At 43.3% G+C, this 25,277-nt stretch overlaps 1 protein-coding gene across 4 annotated transcripts in view; it reads left to right on the top strand.

Annotated features, from left to right (window-relative positions):
* Positions 1-652: 652 nt before the first annotated feature.
* The window catches only part of LOC140284583 (disco-interacting protein 2 homolog C-like), a 63,130-nt gene continuing 38,505 nt past the window's right edge, over positions 653-25,277 (top strand). The window contains exons 1-9 of one of the 4 annotated variants that reach the window (XM_072378487.1): positions 653-1,049; positions 14,014-14,076; positions 14,676-14,780; positions 16,621-16,746; positions 17,944-18,219; positions 19,404-19,526; positions 20,037-20,183; positions 20,703-20,822; positions 22,840-23,037. In XM_072378487.1, the coding sequence (XP_072234588.1) occupies positions 971-1,049; positions 14,014-14,076; positions 14,676-14,780; positions 16,621-16,746; positions 17,944-18,219; positions 19,404-19,526; positions 20,037-20,183; positions 20,703-20,822; positions 22,840-23,037 (1,237 nt within the window). In that variant the 5' untranslated portion in view covers positions 653-970. Of the gene's footprint in view, positions 1,050-14,013; positions 14,077-14,675; positions 14,781-16,620; positions 16,747-17,922; positions 18,220-19,403; positions 19,527-20,036; positions 20,184-20,702; positions 20,823-22,839; positions 23,038-25,277 lie in introns of all 4 variants that reach the window. The other 3 variants (XM_072378486.1, XM_072378488.1, XM_072378489.1) reach the window with 3 other exon arrangements.

Raw genomic sequence — 25,277 nt, 5'->3', positions numbered from 1 at the left:
TGAGCTCCTTTATTCTAGGAGCCTGAACACCGTTCTCTGTCAGATGATCCCACACTACTTCAATAATGTTGAGGTCCGGGCTCTGGGGAGGATTCATCCCTCCATAAGACCTGTTGCCACTGATTTTCAGTCCACTTCTTGTGTCATTTGGCATAGCTCAGCCTTTTCTCCCTGTTTCCCTTCCTTAAGAATGGCTTCTTGACAGCCACCCTTCCATGGAGACCATTTCTGATGAGGCTTGGGCCAACAGTAGATGGATCAACTGAAGGTCCAGATGCATCTCTCAGGTCCTGTGTCGGGTCTTTGCTGGATTTCTTCCTCTTTCTTGAATGATTGAATGAGGCGCTTGAATGATTCATAGGTCAGAGTTAAGTGGCTTAACAAACAAACAGATTCCTCTGAAAGCGGTCAGGTACCAGGACATTTTTTGTGTAAAAATGTGGGAATGGAACAGTTTTTCTACAACAGAAATAAAAAATAGAGACAAATTGAACTTTTTAAATAATTAAACCAAATATTTTTTTCTTTAAGTCCTAAAGGCCTGTTTTATTTCTCGAGTTTCAGTGACGTGAGGTCGTTCGCTGCGCCCCCTTTCGGCCATCACAGGCAGCGCCTCCTCCCTCCCTCCGTTGACTGGAGTCACGTGACACCAGCGGCAAGGAGCTGCAAACAGCGCTGAGTCTGGGGCTGCGCGAGCCTCACCATCATCATCACAACCGCCACCACAACCGCCGCAGCAGCAGCGTAGAGAGCCGACTGAGCCACCGGGGTGTTTACCGTTTCGAGGAGCCGGGCGTCATGGCGGGCCCCCGTTAAAACGACACCCAGATTTATCCTCTTTGTTCTCCCCCAACGCCGCGCAGTCTTTACGCGCCTCCATCGAGGAGGGGCCGCCGAGGAGAAGCTCTCCCTTTCGGAGCAGAGGAGGAGGTAGCTGAACCGGGGAGGTGTTTTCTACGGTACGAGCCGAATGGCGGACCGTGAGGCGTCGCCGATACCGTTGGAGATCCGAGCCCGGCTGGCGGAGCTGGAGCTGGAGCTGTCAGAGGGTAAGAAATTAATTAGGAAAAGAGGAGGAGGTGGGGGGTGGGGGGTGGGGGGCGAAAAAAGCGCAAGCCCCTTAACCCCCCCTCCTCCCCCCCTTCCTCTTTTCTCTCGTTATCACGTTATCTCATCACCATCACCATCCACACCGGGAGCCTGCCTACTAACGGAATCTAACCGTCCATTCCTGCGGCCCCCTCCTCCTCCTCCTCGCCCCCTCCCGCTCCTCCCATCCAGATGTTTGTCAGCCGGGGGACCGGCCTGGGCAGCTCTGTGCAGCCGACAGAGGATGAGGGCAGAGCGGGAACACGCTGCGGGGTTCGGCCGCCTCTCTTTGTCTCCGCGGTGAAGACAAAAAAATAAAAAACCCACCCGACCGGCCCGTTGTCCGGTTTTGGTTCCGAAAACAGAGTCGTTGTTTGACCTTGAGATGTTGACACAATCATCCGAGCCTACCTGTGCGTGTGCATGCATGTGCGTGTTTAATAATAGCATCGCGATGCAACGCAGCGTGACAGCAGCACAGAGGGGGCAGTTTGGCTTTTGATGTCCGCCGTGATCTCAGGCTCCTGCCTCTGTGTTTTTGGGCCTGTGGAGCAGCTGAGGATGAGGAGGATGCCCAGTTATTCCTCCTGCTTTTTTTTTCCAAGCACACAAACACTTCCACTCCCTGCCCACCCACTTTTTAATTTGAATGCAACCCATTTCAGACAGGAGCAGGGAATAATCTGCTTTATATAATGGGAATGTCATATTTTATTCATACAGGCAGACACTGATAGAGGTGAAGCCTCCTTATATGCTGGATGTGAGCCACAGTGTTGCTTAATATGAGCAGGTGTGTGTGAGAGGCTTTTACGGCACACTATGTGTAATTATGTTGCCTTGTTTTGCAGGAGAAATTAGATAATGTGCGACTGAAGGGGACAAAGATGTGTAGCTCGAGATGCTGTGACAGGGTCTCCTCGATGATGCAGGGTGGAGTGTAAATTCTGGGACAAATGTTGAATAATTCAGCATGAAAAGATTTATACTGCAGGAGCAGGCGATCAGGAATCTGCAGCTGTAATCTGAAAACATCAGAGGAAGTCTTTGAAATCCCAGAGAGCAGTCAAACCTCCATACATCAGCTGTCCCGTTTCTTTCTGATCAGCCTCATCATTCATAAAAGCCTTTATTTTCTCCCACCGCAGTGACATGCACGCACACAAACGAGCACTGAGATAAAACTGAGGCAACTGCAGGCCTGCCGAAGCTCATAATCCAGCCGGGAGTGTTTATCAGAGCAGAACCCGCTGCTGGCAGATGTTATTAATGATGGACACGACCAGAGGAAGAGGCGCTTCAGACATCCAGGTGTGTTAGTGAGGGCCGGCGGGGGTTAGAGGCCTCCTCGGGGCCTGGCTCCGTCCCTGGTGTTCCCACGAAGCAGGCTGAGAACATGTCTGCTGTTGGTTTGCGTGCTGATACACTTAGGGAGAGTGTTTTGGCTTATGAGCGCGTGTGGTCATTACAAAATAAGATCATGGCGAGCAGCAGATGAAGCAGTTTAAAAAGGTGGCATCCGTTCAAAGAGGCTTAGATTGGAACTGGAAGGGATGGAAGGCAGTTGTTTTTTTTTATCTTCTTCAGTAAGTGGTGGAGTTTTGCTCAAAAGAAACTCAGAAATGCAGATTATAACCATGTTGGTTCCTCCACATTTTGCAATGTTGGTTATTTTTAAGTCATTTTTTAAGTGTAAAATGCCCCAAATGTTCTGTTGACATTGAATTCACATTCTGGATGTGTCACTTTGAAGCGTCTCTCATCTTTTTTTAACCATTTCATTACGACCACAATTCCAAAAATGTTGGGACACTTGAGAAATGTGAATAAAAAAACAGATTGCAGGAATTTTCAACATTTTATTCACAATAGAAAACTGATCAAGTGTTGAAAGGGAGACATTTCACTGTTGCAACACGTCTTTCAGTGTTTCCCGCTGTGTAGCATCCCCTCTTCTTTTAACAGCATCTGTACACATCTGGGGACTGAGGAGACCAGCTGCTGGACCTTTGGGGGAGGAATGTTGTCCCATTCCAGCTCCATACCATCAGAGAGGCTTCCTGCCCTCTGTAGTCTGGAGGACAGCGGCCCGTGACATCAAAAACGTTAGAAACTTCCAATGTTCTGTCTTTTTTGCTTCGTACAAAAAAGCCAGCCTCGAAATTGATCCTCTCATATTTGACTAATCATCTCCCCACTTGTATATTCACTTAAACGAAGGCATTTGAGAGGCTAAAACACGCCGCCGCTGCTCTAAAATGAACCGTCCTTCTTCATATCAACCGCTCACAGACATGTAGAACAAGGAGGATTAAAACCTCTGCCTCCACGTAAACAGAGCCTGAAGAACATCACTGTCAGAGAAAGAAACCTCGGGCTGCAATTTCCTGTCAGCTCAGAAGGGCTGAAACTTTATTCTTCATCTTTGAGAAGACGATCCACCTGTTTATTAGATAAAGTCAGCCATCAGCCGAGCTCTGGCAGATAAGCCTCTCTCCTGCTGCCCCGCTTAGTGGCGCCTGAATCACATCATCGCTGCTGAGTTTCTGAGACCTCGAGGCTTTAAGACGATGGTCTTCAGCGTCTTACAGCCTTTAGCTGCGACTCTTGAGGAGTGACTTTTTCAGATGAGAGAAACTGAGCCGTCGACGGACGTGTCGGATGTTTGCAGAAGGGGATCTGTGAGTTTTTAAATTGCATTTGCTTTCAGAGGGTTATAAAGTCGAACACTGAGATGTGCTGCAGAGCCCAAAGTCACCATTACGATGCAGCCGTGGTTCACTGTGGGTGTTTTTGATGGCTTTAAGGACCTTGTGAGATGTTTGGGATTCTCCGGAATCAGCCTGAGCTGTTAAAACGAGTTTGACCAGGATCCATATATTTATTTGAAGCGTTTCAGGTCAGCCTTGTTTTTGTCTATCAAAAAATCCACCATCTTTACTGATGATACTCACGAATAATCCACGATTACTCACTTACTCACGTCTTTTGCATAGTTGGAGAATCTCTCTGTGAAAATCATCATGTTAAGTGAGATGTTTTATTTGTGGCATTAACTAAAGCTGAGATGTGATTAGCATTTTTGTGCATAATATGTTTTTATGTGTACGCATCAGAGCAAAACAAGCTATGGTTCTGGATTTCTGCTTTGAATCTGCAGAGCGCCGCCTGGAGTCGCTAAAAGGCGACGTCTGTTGCACGTAGAACACTAAAGGAACTGATCCTGGCTACTTGCTGGGTAGACCTGTACAGATGATTGACATGTGCTGTGAGGAACTAATGAAATGAGCAGCCAGGAAGCCATTAGAGAAGCAGTCACTCTTGCTGTGGTTTTTCATTTCATGACGGGTGTCATTGAAGGAGGGTCAGATTAGCATATTCATAGATCCGCATTCACTGAATAAGTTGAAAAAGTTGGAGTCGTACTCCAATGGAATGGTCATTCACAGCCACTGACAAAAGGCCAAATCTATTCCACACACCAGCTTTAAATACTTCCAGGTTAAAATGCTCGCCTAATAGCGATGGGAAGTTATAGCTAATGTGTATGTTTTAATGCTTTTGGCAGATGCTTTTATCCAAAGTGACTTAGACTGGAAGGCAGATAGGGTAAGAGGACCTGCCTAAGGACCCCTACTGGAGGGAGTACCTTTCATGCAGGGGATTTGAACCCAGGTCACCCACATGAAAGGTGGCAATCATACCACTATAGTAATTATTCAGTCTGAACACCTTTGAAAAGTTGGTATTAACTTACCACTCTGAGGCCTCAGGTTGGATAAACCCAAACAGTCACAAAGGAGCTCCAACAAGAACCTGTCAACATTCTGTGCCTCCAAGTATTGATGTTTGATCGCACTGATTTGGCTAAATCTGACACAATTAGTCCTCAGAACAAAAAGCAGCCTGGCTTTGTGTTTGTGCTTCGAAAGCCGGCCGGTGACAGCCTGATGAGTGATGCGTTGGTGTGTTATCAGGACGGAGCGCTTGTCAGTCAGCTGCTGTGCAGCCTGTTTGAGATGACGTCCGTCTCCATCACTTTCCCCGCTGAGCCTCACAACCAACAGAACTAGACTGTGGGCTGGTTCTGTGGGTGTGTTGTGTAATTTCACTGCTCACGGACGACATCTTGGATCAAAATAGCTCAAATTGATTGAGAATCAATGTCATGACTTGGCAGTTGATCCACCATCGGGGCTCATTAGCAGCGACAGGTCTGCTGAGACCATCACGCTGCTTTGTTCTGCGTGGAGGTGTGGAGGGAAGAAGGAGCATCTAACCACCTCACAACAGCGCCTGACTGCGTATTGCTTACTTCACCAAACGGCAGTAAGAAGGTGCAGCATCACGCTTGCTCTCCTCCACCCTCCAGTGTCACATGGCAGAGGGCGTCAGACAGACTAGAGAAGGGATCCAACTGGAAATGTGTGTGCCAGCAAGGTCGTCGCCGTGCTGTATAAAACCCGGTCATCCTGAGAACTCGGATAGCTAATTTGCATATTCACTGAGACACGAGACTTGGTGAGCTACCTTTTCTACCTGCCGACAACTGGAAGATGTTAAATGGTGTTAAAAGATGTAAAAGGAGTCTTCGTGGGTTCGGGTTAAAGTCCATATCAACATTCAGTGATCAGATAGAAGCTCAACTGCATTCTTAGCTGGATTTTTAATGTTTGATGACATAAGAAGAAGAAACACAAATGAATGCAGATATCAGTATTTTACAATCTCTCCAAATTTGCATTTGATTCCCATTTGGACCAGCAGTCTTACAGAGAAGCTCATACGGCTCTCTTACAATGGCCATCCACTCTTCTTCTTTGGTTTTGTGGTCCCACTTCTTGATTATCCACACCTGGTGTTTTCAGAAGATATTTGTCCCAAACTCTCAGGTCTGCTGGTACACGACAGCTCTCTGCTGAATATCAGCGTTATCTTAGTGGCTTTCTCTGGCCAGCAGGGTTGAGTTATAGGATGATATGAAGGTGGAAAGTCACTGGTCTCCTGTTCTGTAAATCCTTTCTTCTTGGAGAAATAAAAAAAACTGTTCTGTTAGGGTTATATTTGCTTTCTTCTCCCTTTTAGTGTGATTTTTGGAGCACCGCTTAGTCTAGTCTAGACTGGAAGGCGTTTAACGTTCCTTTCACGATGCAGATGTAGCACAGCACAAACAGCATTAGTTTAGCTTTAAAACACCTTTTATGGTTTGCTTTTTACAACCAAAACTGATTAATATAACATTTACTTTTAACCGAAAAGCAAAAATAAGCACAATTGTTGCTGTTTCCTTCCCCGCGTCGAGCGAAAGAATGAAGAAAACAAAGTCATTTGTGAAGATTTCAGGGTCAACTCAGCGTTTTAATCCCTCTGCATTTGGTCGTAGTGAAGAGCAGCAGAGAGGAGACGAGCGGCGCCATGCCTGCTGTAACAAACCGTGGTTCTGATGACTGATGAAGCAGTTGGTTCGGTTTACTGAGTGAGAACACCAAACATTTGCTCAGTTAGCAGCTTGTAGGAGTGTAACAGGAGCTTTTTGCCACAAGAGGAGACATTTGCATCAGAACTTGGCCAAGAGCCCTCTCATGAAAAATCAATTTTGGAGAATAAAAAACTCATCATAAAAAACTAACAATCCTTGTTATCCTGAGTTAAATGAATGTGTCAGTTATCACTGAGAAACAATGCGTTTATCTCCAGATAATGACAAAATGAATTCTTGAGATGCTGATAAAAAAAGAAATTCAAAGCTGAATATCTGACGCAAAGAGACACTCAGCTGATGTTCCCGACGTTATGAGTAACCAACGGTTGGATCTAACCGCTCTGAGATAGCAGACAGATCCAGTGAGCAGCGGTGGAGGCTGTTGTATTTCCACTGGGGGCATCTTTATCATCCCACTGCTCTGACAGGACGCTCTGGTTGTGGACGTGACACTTGGCTGCTACTGCAAATGTGTGTGTGTGTGGCGTCTGGCTCTGCTGTGGACAAATGAGTTGTAGAGCTAGAGGACTCTCTGCAGTCCACACGGGTCCCTGCATGTGAGCGTGACAGCCCAAGGTCTCCGAAGCATGACGCAGTCAGTTCTGTGTGTGTGTGTGAGTGTGTGTGTCGGCCGGCTGGAGGTAGATCTGGTTACCATGGTGGCTTGATGGGTGGACTGGCTGCTTGTGATGATGAGGCAAGAAAGACAGCTGGAGGCAACAGACAGGCGATAGATGGAAGGATGAAAATGAATATCAGTACCTGAAAAATGTTCCAAAATAACAGAAAACCTCTGTTTTCTTTTGCACCTGGATCCAAACTGCGTGTTTACCTGAGCTGAAGCTGACCTTCAGCGCTTTAGTTAACATTTTCCATCAAAATGTCTTCATTAAACAAACCAAAACGTCTCACTCTCTGTTACTCACTGACCTTTTCTACATTAGATGCAGTCCAAAACTGGCAAAATATCCATTTCTGTTTGATCAAAGAAGCGACTAACACCCAGATTTCACATATATTTGGTGCTGTAGTCGACACCCGTTGCTTTGGAGGCATTTCATCTGATCAAATTATACTTGAATAAGACTTCCAAAATGAGCAGACATCTGTTACCAGTGTTTCAGCGCTTGATGTTTTTATCTCTAAATGCTGCAACATCATTTATAACGAGCCATTCAGACTCACAGCAGATGATAAATGTCAAGTTTCTCTCAGTTCCTGAGAGTCGTTGAGTTGGCAGAAATCCATCCGGAAGAAAGGGGACCAGCATCACAGCTTGATAAGACAGATGGGGGCTTGAGTAAGAGGTGCAGGTTATTCTGGGAAATGTAGGAAATGACTAACTGGTGTGGACGTGAGAGAAGGCAAGTTGAGGCAAATCTGGTCCACTAAAATATTGATGGAAAAACTCCCAGAAATGATTAAATATCATAGATGGTTGTTAGATCTGATCTGGAATTTCTGTAACTCTTCTGCTTATTTTCTTTGTTGTTCTTCAGCTAAAGCACTTTGTCAACTAAATGCTAAAAATCCACAAGTTTAGTTTGACAGTTGTGGATGTTTTAGGGCTCTCTTCCTATTCTGGGGCTCAGAAGGTAAAACTAACATCAGCCATAATGTCAAAGGGAAATAAAACAGTTTGTTCACAGTAGAACACAATAAATGTTAAAAGTGAGACACAAATTGATGTTTAACGACAGCAACACGTCTCATAAAAGTTGGGAGTCCACGGTTTGATCTTCTTTGTTGTATTTTAGATGTTTTCAGGTGGTGAAACATCTGGACTGCAGGCAGGTCAGTCCAGCAGCTGGACTCTTCTTCTATGAAGCTATCGTCCAGGCAAAGTAACTCATTTTGGAGCCAAAAGTAGAACTATAAAATAATTCTTTTCAGCTTAGATCATTTCTATGAGGGGTCCAGAACAACGTACTAAAAGTCCTAAGAAATCCTAGTTGAGGAAATATGTTAAATTCTCATTAATCCGAGATGTGTGCCAATAAGGCCAGACAACAATACACCCCAATGGGGCTGTTTTTTTCCTTTACCCCTATCAAAATGAAACTTTATACAATGAAAGTTCCCATGAAAAGTACATTTTTTGTATTACAAGTTTCTTTGAAAATGAATTTGAATACGAGAATGTTTAAACTAAGCTAAAATGCCCAAAATACACCCACATAGGCTTCATTTTTTCCTTTATTCCTACCACAATAAAACTTTACAAAGTAAAAGTATACATGAAAAGTAACTTTTTTTTTCAGCATTGATGGAGCCTTTCCAGATGTGCAGGTTTCCAGTTCCATAGGCACTAATGAACTGACTTTGAACTGAGAGCTGATAACAAGCTGGATGGTTCCTCTCCTCTTTAGTCTGGAGGATGCAGCGTCCATCATTTTGATCCATCTGACCACAGAACAGTTTTCCACTTTGCCTCGGTCCATTTTAAATGAGCTTTGGTCCAGAGAAGACGGTGTTTCTGGATCATGTTCACATATGGCTTCTGGAAGTGTTCCTGAGTCCATGCAGTGATTTCCAGGACAGAATCAGGTCTGTTTTTAATGCAGAGCTGTCTGAGGGCCTGAAGGTCACAGATGTCTCCAGATTCTCTGAATCTTTTGATGATATTATGATCTGCAGAGGATGGAAAATTCAATTGCTGCACAATCTGTAGACACGTTGTTTTGCAGATTGCTAAACGTTGGCCTATCTTTACTTCTGACAGACTTTGCCTCTCTAAGGTGCTCTTTAAAGCCAGTCATGTTCCTGACCTGTTGCCAGTTAACCTAATTAGTTGCAGCGTGTTCTTCCAGCTGTTTCTTTTTAGTGTTGCATACTTTTCCAGCCTTTCAACTTTCTTTAAATGAAATATTGGTTTGTGAATTTCACACAGTGTCCCAACTTTTTTGGAATTGGGTTTGTACTCATCAGAAGGGTGAAAGTACGGAGAACGGCAAGGGTCAAAAGACTTCTTAAGGGACAGTGATTGTGAAACAGGACAGAGATTTCTGACTGTTCCGCCTCCACAGTCCTCCAGGAAACTGCATCATTTTCATTCACTGACAGACTCATTTGAGGCCAAAAACTACTGTGAACTTGTATATGAATGTGCAGCTGGTGTATGTGCGTAGTCGCACCAAAACACTGTTGGATTTCTTCCTTTCCATTGAAATATATACAGTTTCATCATAAAACTTTGGCGCCGATTCCACGCCGCATACGAAGAGCGAGTGGAAGCCTTTAGATTTAGTTCATCAGTGGTGACAAAGACCTTTGCTTCCAAAGATAATCTCCACACGCAAGGCTTTGGTGGTAGAAAGTAACGCGTTACTACAAGCTGCTCTTTTCTCTCTGAAGCTAAACTGAGCAAATGTTTGGTGTCTCACTCAGTAAACGAAACCAACTGTTCATCAGTCATCAAAACGAAGGTTTCAGGTGTTTGTTGTGGCGAATTTTCAGTTATTTTCTGACAAAATAACCTCAACATAATTACAGTATGAACACAATGATGACAATCCTCAGTGGAACATAGCAAAGGTTTGAGCTCTCAAACAGAACAATGGGAAATAAGAATATCATATCAAACACTGATTGTTTCTAAATGACAGCGAATGCAGCATTTAGTTCCCGCATTACGTCACACTTCCACTTCCCTTGAACACGCTATTTTGCCATTTTTCTCATATAATCCCTCGATGGAGTTGTTTTACCATTTGTGTCTGATGTAAAACAACCGAGATTAGAATCACTGATCAATTAACGATAAAACAAACGCCGTCAGTGGGACACCGATCCAATACTTGAGATTGGATCAGGACATCCTTAGAAAATGCACTTTACATCCAGATGATGATCTCATAAATCATTACATATTATTTATCATTGCCTATCCCTAGTTGAAGCTCAACTGATATTCCAGATGTTCAACATCTTTTGTGTGTTGCTGTAACTTCAGTTCTGGAAATGTCGAGCTGAGCTGAGACGCAAACTAAGAATAAACGTAATCATAAAAATGGGATTGATGACATTTGGGTGTAGACAAATCCAGCAATAAGAAGACATCAACCGCGGCTTCAGGTGGTTATAAACGCCATTGTTTTTTGTTTTATGGATCAATCAAAAATGAATCAGCTCGCCGACGGATGACAGTTCAGGTTATTTTGGGTGAAAGCTGGTGGAAAAACCTTCAAAGGGTAGAAACTGTCCTTTAAGATAAAGCTGAGCAGAAAATCAGGCCTGATGAGTTTGCTGCAGAGGACGTCACAGTCAGTCGGTTGAAAGCTGAAAGCTCAGACCTTTTGGCTTCACGATCTCAGCGGGTGGAAAAACTCCAATCTGGACTATCGTTCCTCTCTCAGCTGTGTGTCAGGGAGCAGGGAGCAGGAGGAGGAGGAGGAGGAGGAGGAGGAGGAAAGTCATTTGACAGCCAGTGCAGACTGGTACAACGCGCACGCATCACACACGCAAACATAGGCATCCACCCTTCAGGTATCATTAGCCCGCTTCTCACGTCTGATGCTCCACATCCAAGATGGCCGTCTCAGGCCTTCTCCAGGAGAACCGTTGCCAGGCAACACCCTCCCTGCTCTGCTGTGCTGCAAGTGGAAGATGGCGTCTCCCCACGGACCACAAGTGTGTGTGTGTGTGTGTGTGTGCATGTGTGCGTGTGAGAGAGAAAGAGAGAGAAGAACCAGGAATGTTTTTACACTGCGGCTGATCTGAGAGTAGGCCTCAGATCGAACACTCACACACACACACAGCTGAGCAGATTGGACCCAGATGTTCTGGCCGTTCTCCACCATCAGATTGTGAAATGCAGACTCTAGTCTGTTTGTCTGTCTGTGAGTTGGGTTTGGTTCTGGCTCATGAAAACATGGAAATTTGTCTTTCTTCCACTGTCTTTTAGTGACATTTCATTCAGACTCTCAGGCGAACGCTCCCACCTCATGTGCACCTCCACTCTGCAGAAATCTCTGTTTGCTTGTGTAAATTCCTATTTCTGTCAACATATGTCTCACATTTGATTGGAAAAAATGAAAAGCTCATAGATAACTGGAAATCTGCACTTCTGTCTCAGAAAATCTTGGTTTAATGTGATTCCAGATTGGAGAAAGAAACCCATCTGTGTGCAAACAGCTGAGTTCATCGCCTTGTAACGTGACAAAGCGGCCTCCTGTTGTGTTTGCGCTCAAAAACACACCGTTTTAGAGCCCTAAAACACACCGGTGAGCCTCACTGGTTTATGCTGTGACGCTGGTTTACGCGTTACCACAAACGCGCTGTGGTTTATTTTGATTCAGCTCAGCACAGATCGTCCAGCTGCAGGAAACGCTCTCTGGGACTGGGATTAATCAGCTGCTGAAAACAGTCCCCAACAGATACTCTCTCCTTGTTTGCTAAAAATTCCTCTCCACATCTGTTTTAGGAATGAAACAATGGAGTGTGTTATTCGTTTTTAAACAATCATATGTTTAATAGACACGGCATTTGTTAACACTGATATTAACTTTCCAGCGTCTGTTAGTGAGCTAAAAACGCCCCCGTCTTCCCAAAGCAAAGCGTGTTTATTTTCGCCATTTGCGTATAATTTCCACTTGTTCTGAGCACAATGATATTTAAAGACTCATCCTCTGTTATCACTGGATTTGATTATGCTTCCCGACTCTCTGGCAATCAAATGAGAATGAGTAATTAGCAAACTGACGTGAGGCAGTTTAACAGCTTTTAATTGGGACAAACATGGAGGTATTAGCTCATATTATCCCTGCTGTGAGGACCTGAGGGTGCTGTGATTGATTGGTGGTGTTGTTTGTGGTGATTGAGGGGCGGTTGCCAAGGCAGCGAAGACCCCCCTCAGGGATAGTAAGGAGCTTCTCCAAAGGCGGCTCCTCTGCGCTGACCTCTCTGTATGTCCACTATTTGTCAGCGATCAATAACCATGAAACTGGACATGGATTAGCAAACAAGGCAGTTAGCATTAAAGATGATGGTGAACGTGGTTCCACAAAATGAAAAATGATCAGCTGGCATCAACTTAGCTGCCAAAATGATAAAAACGATTAAGTGTGTTGTGAATTAACGTGGGCAGCCACAGGAAGGAAATTAATTTAGCAGCTGCAGCTCCTAATCCATATATGAGTTATTATTTATCAACTTTATCACTTATGAGTACTTTTCATGATCTCAATCCCTAAATTATACTGAGAAGCTTTCTCTGTCAGGGTAATTAAACCCAAATCTAAAATGTCTCCATCAAAGTCACAGTTTGAAGCATCCTAATCTGATTGATAGTACACAAACTTTTTTTTTTTTTCTTCAAAGGCTGTATGGATGGTAGGAGGCGATTTAGAATCAACTTGACCTGATGAGCTCTCAGTGGAATACGATAATGATATGTGTTCCTACCAAAAAAGAAGAAAGCATCGAGCTAAGCTGTCCTAAGAGGACAACTACGACACCAAATAATCCAAAAGAATCCAAAGTCTCTGGTTAAGATTTTAGACATTTACCATAATTTTACTGAGCCTTAATGTAAGAAAATGCAATTCACAACAGTGTTTGTTATCACTGGCCTGATTTCACAGCAAATCAAGCATGCCTGCCTTCAAAGCCTCCTCGTGGTTGTGTCCTAGTCCTTCCTTAGTCTAAACAACTCTGTCTTTTTAGTCTTAAAGCCATGAATAGTACAATTAGAGCCCACACATTGGCGCTCCTCCTCCCCCAAAAGGTTGTCACGGTGTAGCATTTGATTGTGTCTTAAGTGACGTTTCTGTTAACGCCTCGCTTCCTTTAATATTAACGCACCTGAACAGCTGCTGCGCTTTTTAAGTGTCACCTCAGAAGTGATGTAAGCTGTTTCCTTTAATCTCTCCGAGGTCAACATGCAGCATTTTGGACATGTCGTGTAATTAAGGGCAACTTAATCTTTAACATGAGACCAGATGCCAAGAGGAAGTTTTTGCCGTCATCCCACACAGATGTTGGCATGACATTTCTGATCCTCCCAGGACATGATACCCAAAAATAGAGAAAATGTAATCGTTCTGTGATACTTTGTCACAAACGTGTTGATGTCCTGAATTTGGAAAGCAGTGGACAGTTGTGGAAATTTCTTCATTCTTCTCATTATTCCTGCTGTCACATTGTTCATTTCCATTTCCATTTCATGTTGTTTTATTTATGTTCACATTTTTATCTTTGATTAACGTCACAAGCAACCATTGAAGACTGGGAGAGACAGAGGTGGCTGGGAGACATGAGACAGGTGTCTCAGACCTGATCAGTTTGTTTCTCCAATAAGCCTCAGCCAATTTGGTTAACCCCCCCAAAAGAAAAATTAAAATCATTGATAATGAAAGAAATGATTATATGGGTAAATGGATAAAAATGTCCCACAGAGCCACCTCTATCTCTCTCATTCTCCATCTATTTCTATCTTTTCACAGGGGACATCACTCAGAAGGGTTATGAGAAGAAGAGGTCCAAGCTGATCAGGGCATTTGCTGGAGGTAATTTAGCAACCTCTGACCCCTCCACACACGCCCACTCAGCTAAAATATTCCCATACCACTACTAGCGCATCGATCTGGTATCATGACAAACACGGTTGCGTTGATGCTCTACTCTACTCTTATCGATTCAGTCTTCAGCCGCCGCCATTAGTGAATGTAGGTTAGGACTCCCTAGAGCTCAGCTTGGGCCTGCTCCTCTGTATCTGATCGTTTTGTAGTCGCTCCTCCACACACAGAGACCCCTACAGGCCTCACGGCTACTAAAACACACACTCATCCATCACACACCCTGGTTTACCCTAGTCACGTGTCACAGGCTTTAGCAGTAATGGGTCACAGGATACTGAGGGGTGTTCTATCAGAGAGCAGAGATACAATTACCACATTTTATTTTATGTTATTTCTTTTGTTTATTTCATTTTATGAAGCCAGAAAAATACAATTTTTCTGCCGAATCAAATCACCTCCATGTTTGTTTTTCTTTTTGGCACTCTTATCTATTGCTTTTGTCAAACGTGGATGTGCTGATATGTGTGTGTCTGTACCGTGGATATATATATGTGCGTGTCCGCCTGCTTATCTGCCTGCCTCTGTAGGTATGGAAGGGCCCATGTCTCATCGGGCCCCACTCGGCCCTCCTTCTGCTGCCCGTTTCCACCGGCGGAGAACTTCTGGTACAAGAGATGAACGCTACCGATCAGGTACAAAATACTAAACTACCAATCAGGTCTAGAAACTCCTAAACGAGTGACGAAGAGAGTACTGAACTACAGATGGGTTACAGTCCATATGCAGAAACTACGGATCAGGTAGAAAAAATACTACAAATTAAATACAGAAACTACAGACCAGGTACAGAAACCATAGATCAGGTACAGAAACTACAGACCAGGTACAGAAACTACAGACCAGGTACAGAAACTATAGATCAGGTACAGAAACTACAGACCAGGTACAGAAACTACAGACCAGGTACAGAAACTACAGACCAGGTACAGAAACTACAGATCAGGTACAGAAACCATAGATCAGGTACAGAAACTACAGACCAGGTACAGAAACTACAGACCTGGTACAGAAACCATAGATCAGGTACAGAAACTACAGACCAGGTACAGAAACTACAGACCTGGTACAGAAACCATAGATCAGGTACAGGAACTACAGACCAGGTACAGAAACTACAGATCAGGTACAGAAACTACAGACCTGGTACAAAAACTACAGACCAGGTACAGAAACTACAGATCAGGTACAGAAACTACAGACCAGGTACAGAAACTACAGACCAGGTACAGAAACTACAGATCAGGTACAGAAACTACAGACCTGGTACAGAAACCATAGATCAGGTACAGAAACTACAGACCAGGTACAGAAACTACAGACCTGGTACAAAAACTACAGACCAGGTACAGAAACTACAGATCAGGTACAGAAACTACAGACCTGGTACAAAAACTACAGACCAGGTACAGAAACTACAGACCAGGTACAGAAACTACAGACCTGGTACAAAAACTACAGACCAGGTACAGAAACTACAGATCAGGTACAGAAACTACAGACCTGGTACAGAAACTACAGATCAGGTACAGAAACTACAGACCAGGTACAGAAACCATAGATCAGGTACAGAAACTACAGATCAGGTACAGAAACTACAGATCAGGTACAGAAACGACAGACCTGGTACAGAAACCATAGATCAGGTACAGAAACTACAGACCAGGTACAGAAACTACAGACCTGGTATTGAGACCACACCTGCTACACACCTTGACAGATAGAGTGAGGAAGTGACACTGAGGGACCTGAACGATGGAGTTCTATTGATTTTATGACACTTTCCAGAGTTTTAATGTTCCAAAACACAGTTCATTTTTTTAAATAGATGATATTTCAACAAATGTATTTGAGTCTCTGTTTTAAAGACATTTAACCAGCAGATCCACCAACATACAACAACAACATACATGCTTTTCAAAGATGTAGAGAACAGAAGAGTTCTATAGCTTTGTGGATGTTTTGTATTTTAATGCAGTATTTGACTAAATTCTTAACAAACAAAACATTTACAGATGTTTATCTCATTCTCACATGAACATTAAACTTTAAACATGACACTTATGACAGAAAATAGTGAAAAGCATATTTTTTTAAATATCTAAATGCTTCTATTCATAAATTAGATGTTTTACCCTCAGTCTTACTGCATTTTCACTTAAAACAAAAACTGTTCCAAAGTCACATAAAGCATCAGACAGTATATTGTGTAGCAATATTATAAATGATAAAGAAAATAATTTAATGTAGTGGAAACTGATTTAGTTTAGTTGATCATCAGCATAGAAAATCATTGGCATTCATAGTTAGCTTTCTCTGGCTTTTAGCTAGCTCTGCTTTGTTGTTGTGATCCAACAAATTGAAGTTAGCTCCTTAGATTTTACTTGAAATCAGCGACTTGTTTTAGAGTCGTTGAAACACAGGAAACATTCATGCTCCGCTGTATGAATCTGACATTTCATCTCTGTTTATCAGACGTCCACACAGAGGCGGTGCAGGCCATGCTGGCGCGACACGTAGAGCGGAAGGTGGCAGTGCCCATGCCCTCCAAGAGACGTTCACTGGTGGTCCAGACATCCATGGACGCATACACACCTCCAGGTGACGACACAGATACAAAAACACCCTCACCTGCACTCATCCTTCACTAGAAATCATCCTCCTCTTTGTCATGCTCAGAGATAGGAAAAGCCGTCTGCTGTGCTGTGGATTCCTCGGAGCTAGTTCATTCTTAAGTTCTCAAATTGACACAATTAAAAGCAACGATGAGTTTGCGATGATTAGGAGTAACACAGCTTTCTCAAACAGAAACTCGTTCGTCTCACAGTCTCTGAGACATGCAAACCCACCGGCTGATTCACACTAAAAACAAACCCCAGACAGTTGTGATGCAACACCCTGTCAGCTTGTGAAGAGCAGCTCTGCCACCAAATATTGGAAAAATACAAATTAACCACACAGCCAGCCAAAGAAATCTGGCTGGAAAAGGATCGTGGAGCTGACCTTTACCTCCGATATGAGCTCATTAGATAATAATCACAGTTGATGGGGTAATTTTTGGCGTTTTAATTAAGGAAATATAATAATTTTGATCCCTTGTAATTTGCTTTTTAACCTCTTGGAAAACTCCTAAGCGAACCTGACATCTCCCCAAAGGCTTTGGTAACTTGTGTTGCTGACTATCGAATGCTGTTTCTTACTTTTTTAATCCAGTCACTAAATCACGTGATTATCTCTTTTATAGAGAAATAAATTCCACCTGAAGCCAGGTGTTTGTACACTGGTTCTAATGGTTGAATTTTCATGTCTGGTTGCCTCAGCCACTCAAAGGTTATAAAACTGCAGTGTTGAAAAGTATAAATCATCATTGATGATCATTGATCAATATTGAATAAACAACAATGGCGGTCTCCGAGTGGAATTATTTCCTCAAATGCAAATGTAAAACCAGAAATATTGCACCTTTGAGGCTGCAGAATAATAAGCCATGTTATTCCATTTAAAAACTGAAACAAACAAATAACCGACTTGATGCTCATTGAATGAATGAATTTCAGGTTTTTCTTGTTAATCCACAACAAAACCAAGACCAATGTGGGCTCATAATACTAATGAGCTGTTAGCTCCGGCCTCATGTTGCATGAACCGATGTGGAAGTTGTGTTGATCATCTCACTCACTGATGAATTTTGAAGGTTTTCTTTTGTGTGTTTATGTTATTTTAATGTTCTTTGAAGATTTTTATTAACCAATAATGGCGGCCACTGACTCTCACCAGGCCTGTCCCCCCTGTGCTCAGACTCGTCGTCGGGCTCCGAGGAGGAGGCGGGGCCAGGTGACGACATGTCGGGCATGGAGCACTGGATGAGCCGCCCTTCCCAGCTAGGCCCCGCCCACCTGGGCTCCACCTCCTCCTCGTCCTCGTCCACGCAGAGCGGAGGCAGCGGGAACGCCGGACGACTGGCCGACTCGCTGGCGCACACGCATATCTCGCACCTGGCGCACACACACCTGGGGCACACACATCTGGGCCAGTCGCACCACCAGCAGAGCCACCTGTCGCAGTCACATCACGGTAAGACATCACTTCCTCACTCCCTGGTGCGTGTCAGTCAACCCAAAGAGAAAAAGTTTTGTTATTCATTAGCATTCCTTAACTTGACAATTTGGTCGATTAAATATGAGAGTAGTTGACATCATCAGATTTCACTTAGTCTTGATAATATGCGCATTGTAGGATCCTCTAAGTTTTTATGATTTTCTGCTTTGAAATGGACTTAAAATGATTAATTGATCATCAGAGTTGATGCTAATTACCTGCCGCCCTCCCACAAGAACACACTGAAGCTTCAGTACATTTCCAGACCTGGAAGATAACCAGTGATCCAAATGATTGTGTGCATTAAGCAGTTTTTGTGCAGGAAAGCACATTAACAGAGCCCGGATTAATATATATATGATGTGCTTTTACCTCACTTCAGGTTTCTTTAAGTTCTCAATTCTTTGCAATTCACATAAACAGAATCTTTCAGCTGAAAATGATCCTGTGATGGGATCAAAAGCTCCCGAACACACAGTAGATGTTGGTGAATAAAGGTGCCAATAACATTAATCCAGATGTGAGTTTACAGATGAGTTATCAATAAATGAACAATTGTTTTCCACAGCTTCAGAGCAACATCATTTCTTCCAGCAGATGAGTGAACCTTCGCCTATTCTGAATTTCTGTTGAGGACCGCAGTGCAGAATTTATTTAGTTTTTCCTGCAAACTCATGTCTGAATATCATCTGCCTGGCTTACAGATGCTGATTTAAATGAACAGAGGTGCCAATGGGATTCATACGTCCAGTTTTGAGTGCCAGTTGGTGATGTGAAAACACCCAACGCTGTTTTTGAATTTAGCTGAAACGGTGGCTGATCATTCTGTGCGGCTCATTGGTTAGTGTTCACAGACTTAGTTTTTTTCATTTTCTCATGAATTAAGCGGTCTGGGTGTCACACTGGCTCTATTTTTAAACATGGCAGCCGTAGCGTTTCTGAGGTTCTCTGCTCTGGACCAGCAGAGATTGGGTTCACTTTTTTGGGGCTGGGGTCATTAACGTGGAGGTTGAAACTGAGAAAAAGTGGTTCTAAGTCAGGTTCTGGCTTTGAACCAGCAATAAAAGCCCAAATTGTTCTGCACTGCCACTCACACATTCACTCCTTACCTTCACAAGTCTGTCGGTACAGTACCACACAGGTGTGCGTTGTTCCTCCAGGTATCGGCCACCTCTCTCTGAAGAGGAAGGGACCTCTGAGTGTAGCAGAGAACGGCGGATCTCTGCGACGATCCTGCGAGTTTGGATCTGACATGCTGTGGCCGCCGCCTTTGGAGTCCGATGGTAGGTCCAGCTGAGATATGAACATCTTTACAGGATGTCAGCGTGCCTGAATCAGGCTTATCTTTCAACCAAAATGAGCCGTTGTTGGAATAAATGTCGATTATCTTCTGGAGGCTCGATTTCCTTCAGTACGCATTTAGTTGATTTTAGTCATCAAAAGTGTTTGATCAGAACTTGAAAAGAAGTTGGAGAAGTGGCTTCATTTAATTTTTTTACGGATGTTTCTGTCCTAACATGACAAAACAGCTTCGAGTGTTTCAGTGTAAGAGATCAAACAGAAGTACGATCTAAATTTGACAGTTTTCTGTGAATAGATGGAGGAAGTTCTGCGCTGTAGTGAGTCCAGCTCACTGACTCCTGTGTATGCCAGGAATGCGACCCAATTAATCACGAAACAAAATGACCATCAAAGCGTGTTTAATTGACCGAGAAGACAATAAAGCATGGCCCTTTGCAGTTTCTCTGTCTCCGTCTGTCTGCTTCACTCTCTCGCTCTCCGCTTCCCTTCAGAAAATCACTCGGCCCCTCCGGACGTGACGGGATACTCGTCAGACTCGTCCCACTCCCACACCGAACGTCACCACATGTCCAACATGGGAACGATTGCCAGGAACACACAGAAGTACGGCAACGCAGAGCGCATGGAGACAGGCGATGGTAAGAGTCACCGCCGGGTGAAACACTGCCCCTCCCTTAGGCTGAATAAAGATACTGAAGACGGAAGATAAAAATAGCAACTCTTTAATCAGGAAGGGTCCTCAAATTGGACCAGCGCCTTGGAGAACTGTCCAATTACGCTGTTTCTGTTGATGTCAGTGCTTTGGATGAACAGATCGTGCTTTGGTCTTTTTTTACCCTTTATTTTCCACGCAAAGCTGACAGAGCACCTTTGTTGTTGTTTTTTAAGCGTGCTTCACAATCAGACGGTCACAAACCGAAAACTGAGAGCCGCTCAGAACAACCAGTCATTAGCAGCTTTAGCAGAGATGAATGCCTCCCTGTATCTCAAGTTTCCCATTCAGTGATTCTCTTTAAGGTTAAAAAGCCAGTCTTGAGATCTGATCTCATTCTTGGTAAGACTTGCCGTAACTCTTGAGGTTTGTTGGAGTTGTTATTGAAAAGATTGTCAGTCATGCAAGCTATTGAGGCATTTTCTTTCCACTGGGATTTTTCCAGGTGTTCCAGTCAGCAGTCGTGTGTCGGCTAAGATCCAGCAGCTCGTTAACACGCTGAAGCAGCCTCGCAGACCGCCACTACGAGAGTTCTTTGTCGATGACTTCGATGAGCTTCTAGAGGGTTAGAAACTGTCTTTCTGTCTGCATGACATTCTGTCTGTCCATCTGTCTGTCTTTAGTTGCATTTTAACATGATAAATGATCATAGTTAGCATGTGTTTAGTGGTCTTCATGAAGTGAAAGTCTTAGTGCACCCGTGAGTGCAAAAGTTTAGAGATAAATCCAGTGGATGTCAAAGGGCTGAAGTGTTAACACTGCAGGTCCTCACATATGGCAGCTCAAAGCATAGAGACGGAGGCGCTTTTGTCAGTCACGTTCGTTTACTTGTGAACGTCAGGGGTGTTGCCGTGCGTTTCCCATCTTTGCTGAGCAGCATAAAGAGAATGATTGCGGGCTGATGACAGTAGATCTGTTCCCCCTCCAAGACTGAAGTCAGAGACTGCAGCTGGATGCAGAGCAGTGAGCCTGCTGTAGTGCTGGTAGAAAAACGAGAGGAAAGCTGGGCCTCTGACGGCTGAAATGGGCGGTCGGTGTTGGTTGGGTTCGGCAGTTAGCAGGCGAATGCAGCAGCAGTGCACCTGGAAAAACTGCACTTATTGCTTCATTTTGAAACAAAAGTGCTGGTGGTCAGCTGATGTGAACACGTGTTCTCATTCCCAACGCCTCACTTTGTGGTTCTGAGCACAGAGGATATTTTCTGTGTGTATCATAACTGACTGGGATGTTTTCCTGACCCTCAACCAATTAATCCCCAAAAGTTCTTTTAATGCCTATAATCAGGTGTTTTAATGCTTAATCTCAACCATGTACTTCTGTTGCCTCATCTTCACCAACTAGTTTTATTTATTTTTCTAATAAAATGGTCAACAAAGAAATAAAAAAAATAAGGAACAAACAGCTGAGTCAGGCTTTGGAGTCCTTCCTCTCAGCCTACTTATAGGGTCCAAGCTGCGAGTCATTGATGAAGATTCACAGTCATCCAGGTCATGGTAATCATAAGAGCTCGAATAAGGGCAACTGGACTTCTTCTTAGATCTCATAAACATCTTGGAAACGTCTTCAAGATACAAGAAGAATTCCAGGTGCCCGTTATTCGAGCTCTTATGAGGTCCATGTTGATGTTTGTAAGCTATCGCTGTAGAATAAAGTTTTCCTGTTCTGGGTTACAGCGCATCATTTACCACCACAGAGGGATAACTGGAAATATGCAGCTGCAGAGCAGTTCCTTGTGTTGGAAAGTGACAGTAAAGCGGAGCTAACCCGGGGGGGCAGGGGGGGGGGCAGGAGCCCTCTGAGACACAAAGTCTGTGGTTTAGTGATGATCTCCAGAGATGTTTATGTATTTATCAGAATTTAGCAGAATCCAGAGTGTTGAAAACTGTTGGGAATGAGAATGTTTTGGATGCGGTCTCAATAAAAACTGGATATTTATGAAGATTTAGCTTAAACTGTGTGGAAAACAAAGAGAAACAGTGTCCTGTTCTATCACAGAGTTTGCAGTTTTCTTTATTACGATCTCTGGCGTCTGAGTGAATAATCATTTCCATCCATGGAGCCACATGGAGCAGATGACAGGGTTAAACTTTAAATTTGAGGGGTTTGGACCACAGAGATAAACTGCTCTCATCAGTTTTTTCTATCCCTCTGACTCTGTCTGTTAATTTCCAGTCAGTTGTCTTTCATTGTCTCATTTAACAGCATCATAAAGATCTGCTGTGTGGTTATACACGGCAGTTTTGAGCTTAGGGTTGATGTTTTGATTAAGACCTTTGATTGACAGAAGCTTAAACTGAATCCTTCCTGATTATGCCCACTGGTGCAGCCTTACTGCTGTAGAACTATTAAAATAAATCAGCTGTTCAGTGCTGAAATGAACACATCTCCCACCGCACGTGTGTTTATAACAAGCCCTGCTAATGAATTAATGCCCCAAAGTGTAGTTTTCTTACAGCTCTTTCACTTTGCTATTTTATCTAATTGTTTTCATGTATTTTCACACTCACACAGCAGCTAATAAACAACACAGTAGAGCTTTGTGAGCTGGACACTCATGGCGTTATTTGTCTTCTGATCTCCAGTCCAGCAGCCGGATCCCAATCAGCCTCGGCCAGAGGGGGCAGAGATGATGCCGGTTCGGGGGGAAGCGTTGGGGGTGGTCACCAACTGGCCGCCCTCCCTGGAGGCTGCGCTCCAACGCTGGGGAACCATCTCCCCGAAAGCCCCCTGCCTCACCAGCCTGGACACAGCAGGGAAACCCCTCTATGTCCTCACATACGGTAAGCAGACTCATTACATCAGCATACATTTAACTTACAGTGGTTTTTACCTTTTAGAATACATGGTTTAAAATCTTTTTAAAGAAGAATATATTTACTATTGAACAACCAACACACTGCATACAAGGAACCATATGCTCTTATGTTATGTTTATATATGAGAAATCTATCTTTTTTTGTAATCTGACATGTTGAATTAATATTTACAAAAGTGGCACTTTGATTTCTATCGATGATCCGTACATTTTCTGAGGTATACTTTCAAAATTTGGACGGATTTTCCTTTCCTAGGTTTGTGCTTTAAGGCCAAAAGGAATCTGGATGGAATCTATGTATCCGAGAACGGAAATTAAGTTACGAGCTAAAAGTTGTTTTTTTGTTCTTTTAAAGAACAGATAAAAAACCATAAGATTTAAAATCGAGATTAAAAGGGAAAATAATCTGAGTTTATTTTCAGGCCACATCACTCAGCCCTATTTTCTTCATTAAATGATCTGAAACGATGATTTAAACCTCCTCAGATTGGTGATCATGTGTTATTGAGGACAGTGTCTCATAAGTGTGAGCGACGGTGAGCCTCTGCTTTCAGGAGTTTCACTTCTTTCCTCACAGAGAACAGCTTAAACTCTTGGCTGGTTTCCTCCTGCAACACCATTAAATCTATTCAAAAGCATTTTTCATTTTCTTCAACCATCCTTTTGTAGAACTTTCTCTGTCACCTTCTCTTCTTGTGTCATCTGTATTTTTTGACACCCTTCTGCCTTTTCCACACGATCTTTATCAAACTGCAGATCGGCAGAGAGAGGCCTTGAGTTGCCTGGAAGTTACCCTGGGTTGCTTTTTGACATTACACTCTATTACACACCTTGCTCTTTCAGTGATCTTTAACAGTGGATCTGAAATCAAACTGAAATCAAACTGAAATCAAACTGAATTCTAACTCAAAGAGTTTCTGACTCTGAGTCACTCTGTGTTCGTGCTTAAATACAAACTTTCACAAACTCGAGTTGTGAAGATCAGACTTCACATACTCCCTGTTCACCCACCTACTGACTTAAAACACCTTCATCCTTGAGGTTCACATACTTTTGTAACTCACAGGCATCCAATAATGGATAATTCTCAACAGATATTTTTTTTTTCGATTGTTTGAGTAAAACTTCTGTTGAATTGAAGTATTGTTACTGCGTGGATGCAGACGAGGGATTTTTTATTTATTTAAAAGCCTCTAAAACAGTTTGAATATTCTCTGTTAGAATAAGGCCTACAGTAATACACAAAAGTCCTGATCTTCTCCTCGTTTCTTTATATTCCTCCAAGCAGCCAGACTTTCCTGTAATCTTTTAAAGTTTCAATAGTTCTCCAGACTTTCTGAAGGTCTTTCAGAGTTTTTCTTTGGACATTGGCTGCTTTTTCACTCATTTTCAGTCCAGTCCTTGTTGTTTGTTAAACAACTTAACTCTGACCTATGAATCATTCAGCAGAAAAAAGGCTCTTAACTCAGGGGGTGAACCAGTTTTGTGTCGACACATAACAGACAACTTAGCAAAGAAGCAGTTTTAAATTGTATCTTTAGGCACTTTGTTACTAGCAGCCTGTCACAAAGACACATCATTTGTTCCCATTTATTTTGATTCATCTATGAAAAACACCAAAGATAACACAGTTTGACAGACAGAAAATAGGATTTTTGCAGCAACAAGGTGATTCCCAAAGAGCTATTAGCTGAAAACTTAGCATATCTCAGCATGGTGTGCAGTGTGTCCTTAAAACGTTTGAGGAAACTGGACAAGTTGAGGACAAAAGAAGAAGTGTCAGGCCTAAAAAACTATCTACAGCAGATGAACAGTATCTGAAAGTGATGTCCTTAAGAAAGAGGAAAAAATCCAGCAAAGACCCGACACAGGACCTGAGAGATGCATCTGGACCTTCAGCTGATCCATCTACTGTTGGCTCAAGCCTCATCAGCAATGGTCTCCATGGAAGGGTGTCTGTCAAGAAGCCATTCTTAAGGAAGGGAAACAGGGAGAAAAGGCTGAGCTATGCCAAATGACACAAGAAGTGGACTGAAAATCAGTGGCAGCAGGTCTTATGGAGGGATGAATCCTCCCCAGAGCCCGGACCTCAACATTATTGAAGCAGTGTGGGATCATCTGACAGAGAACAGAACAAAAGGCAGCCGACATCCAAAGAAGAGCTTTGAAATGTCCTTCAAGAAGCCTGGAGAACTATTCCTGAAG

This window comes from Leuresthes tenuis, unplaced genomic scaffold (genome assembly GCF_036924035.1).
Source record: "Leuresthes tenuis unplaced genomic scaffold, fLeuTen1.0.hap1 SCAF_24, whole genome shotgun sequence".
Taxonomy (NCBI): domain Eukaryota; kingdom Metazoa; phylum Chordata; class Actinopteri; order Atheriniformes; family Atherinopsidae; genus Leuresthes; species Leuresthes tenuis.
This window is presented reverse-complemented; position numbering and strand designations above follow the sequence as displayed.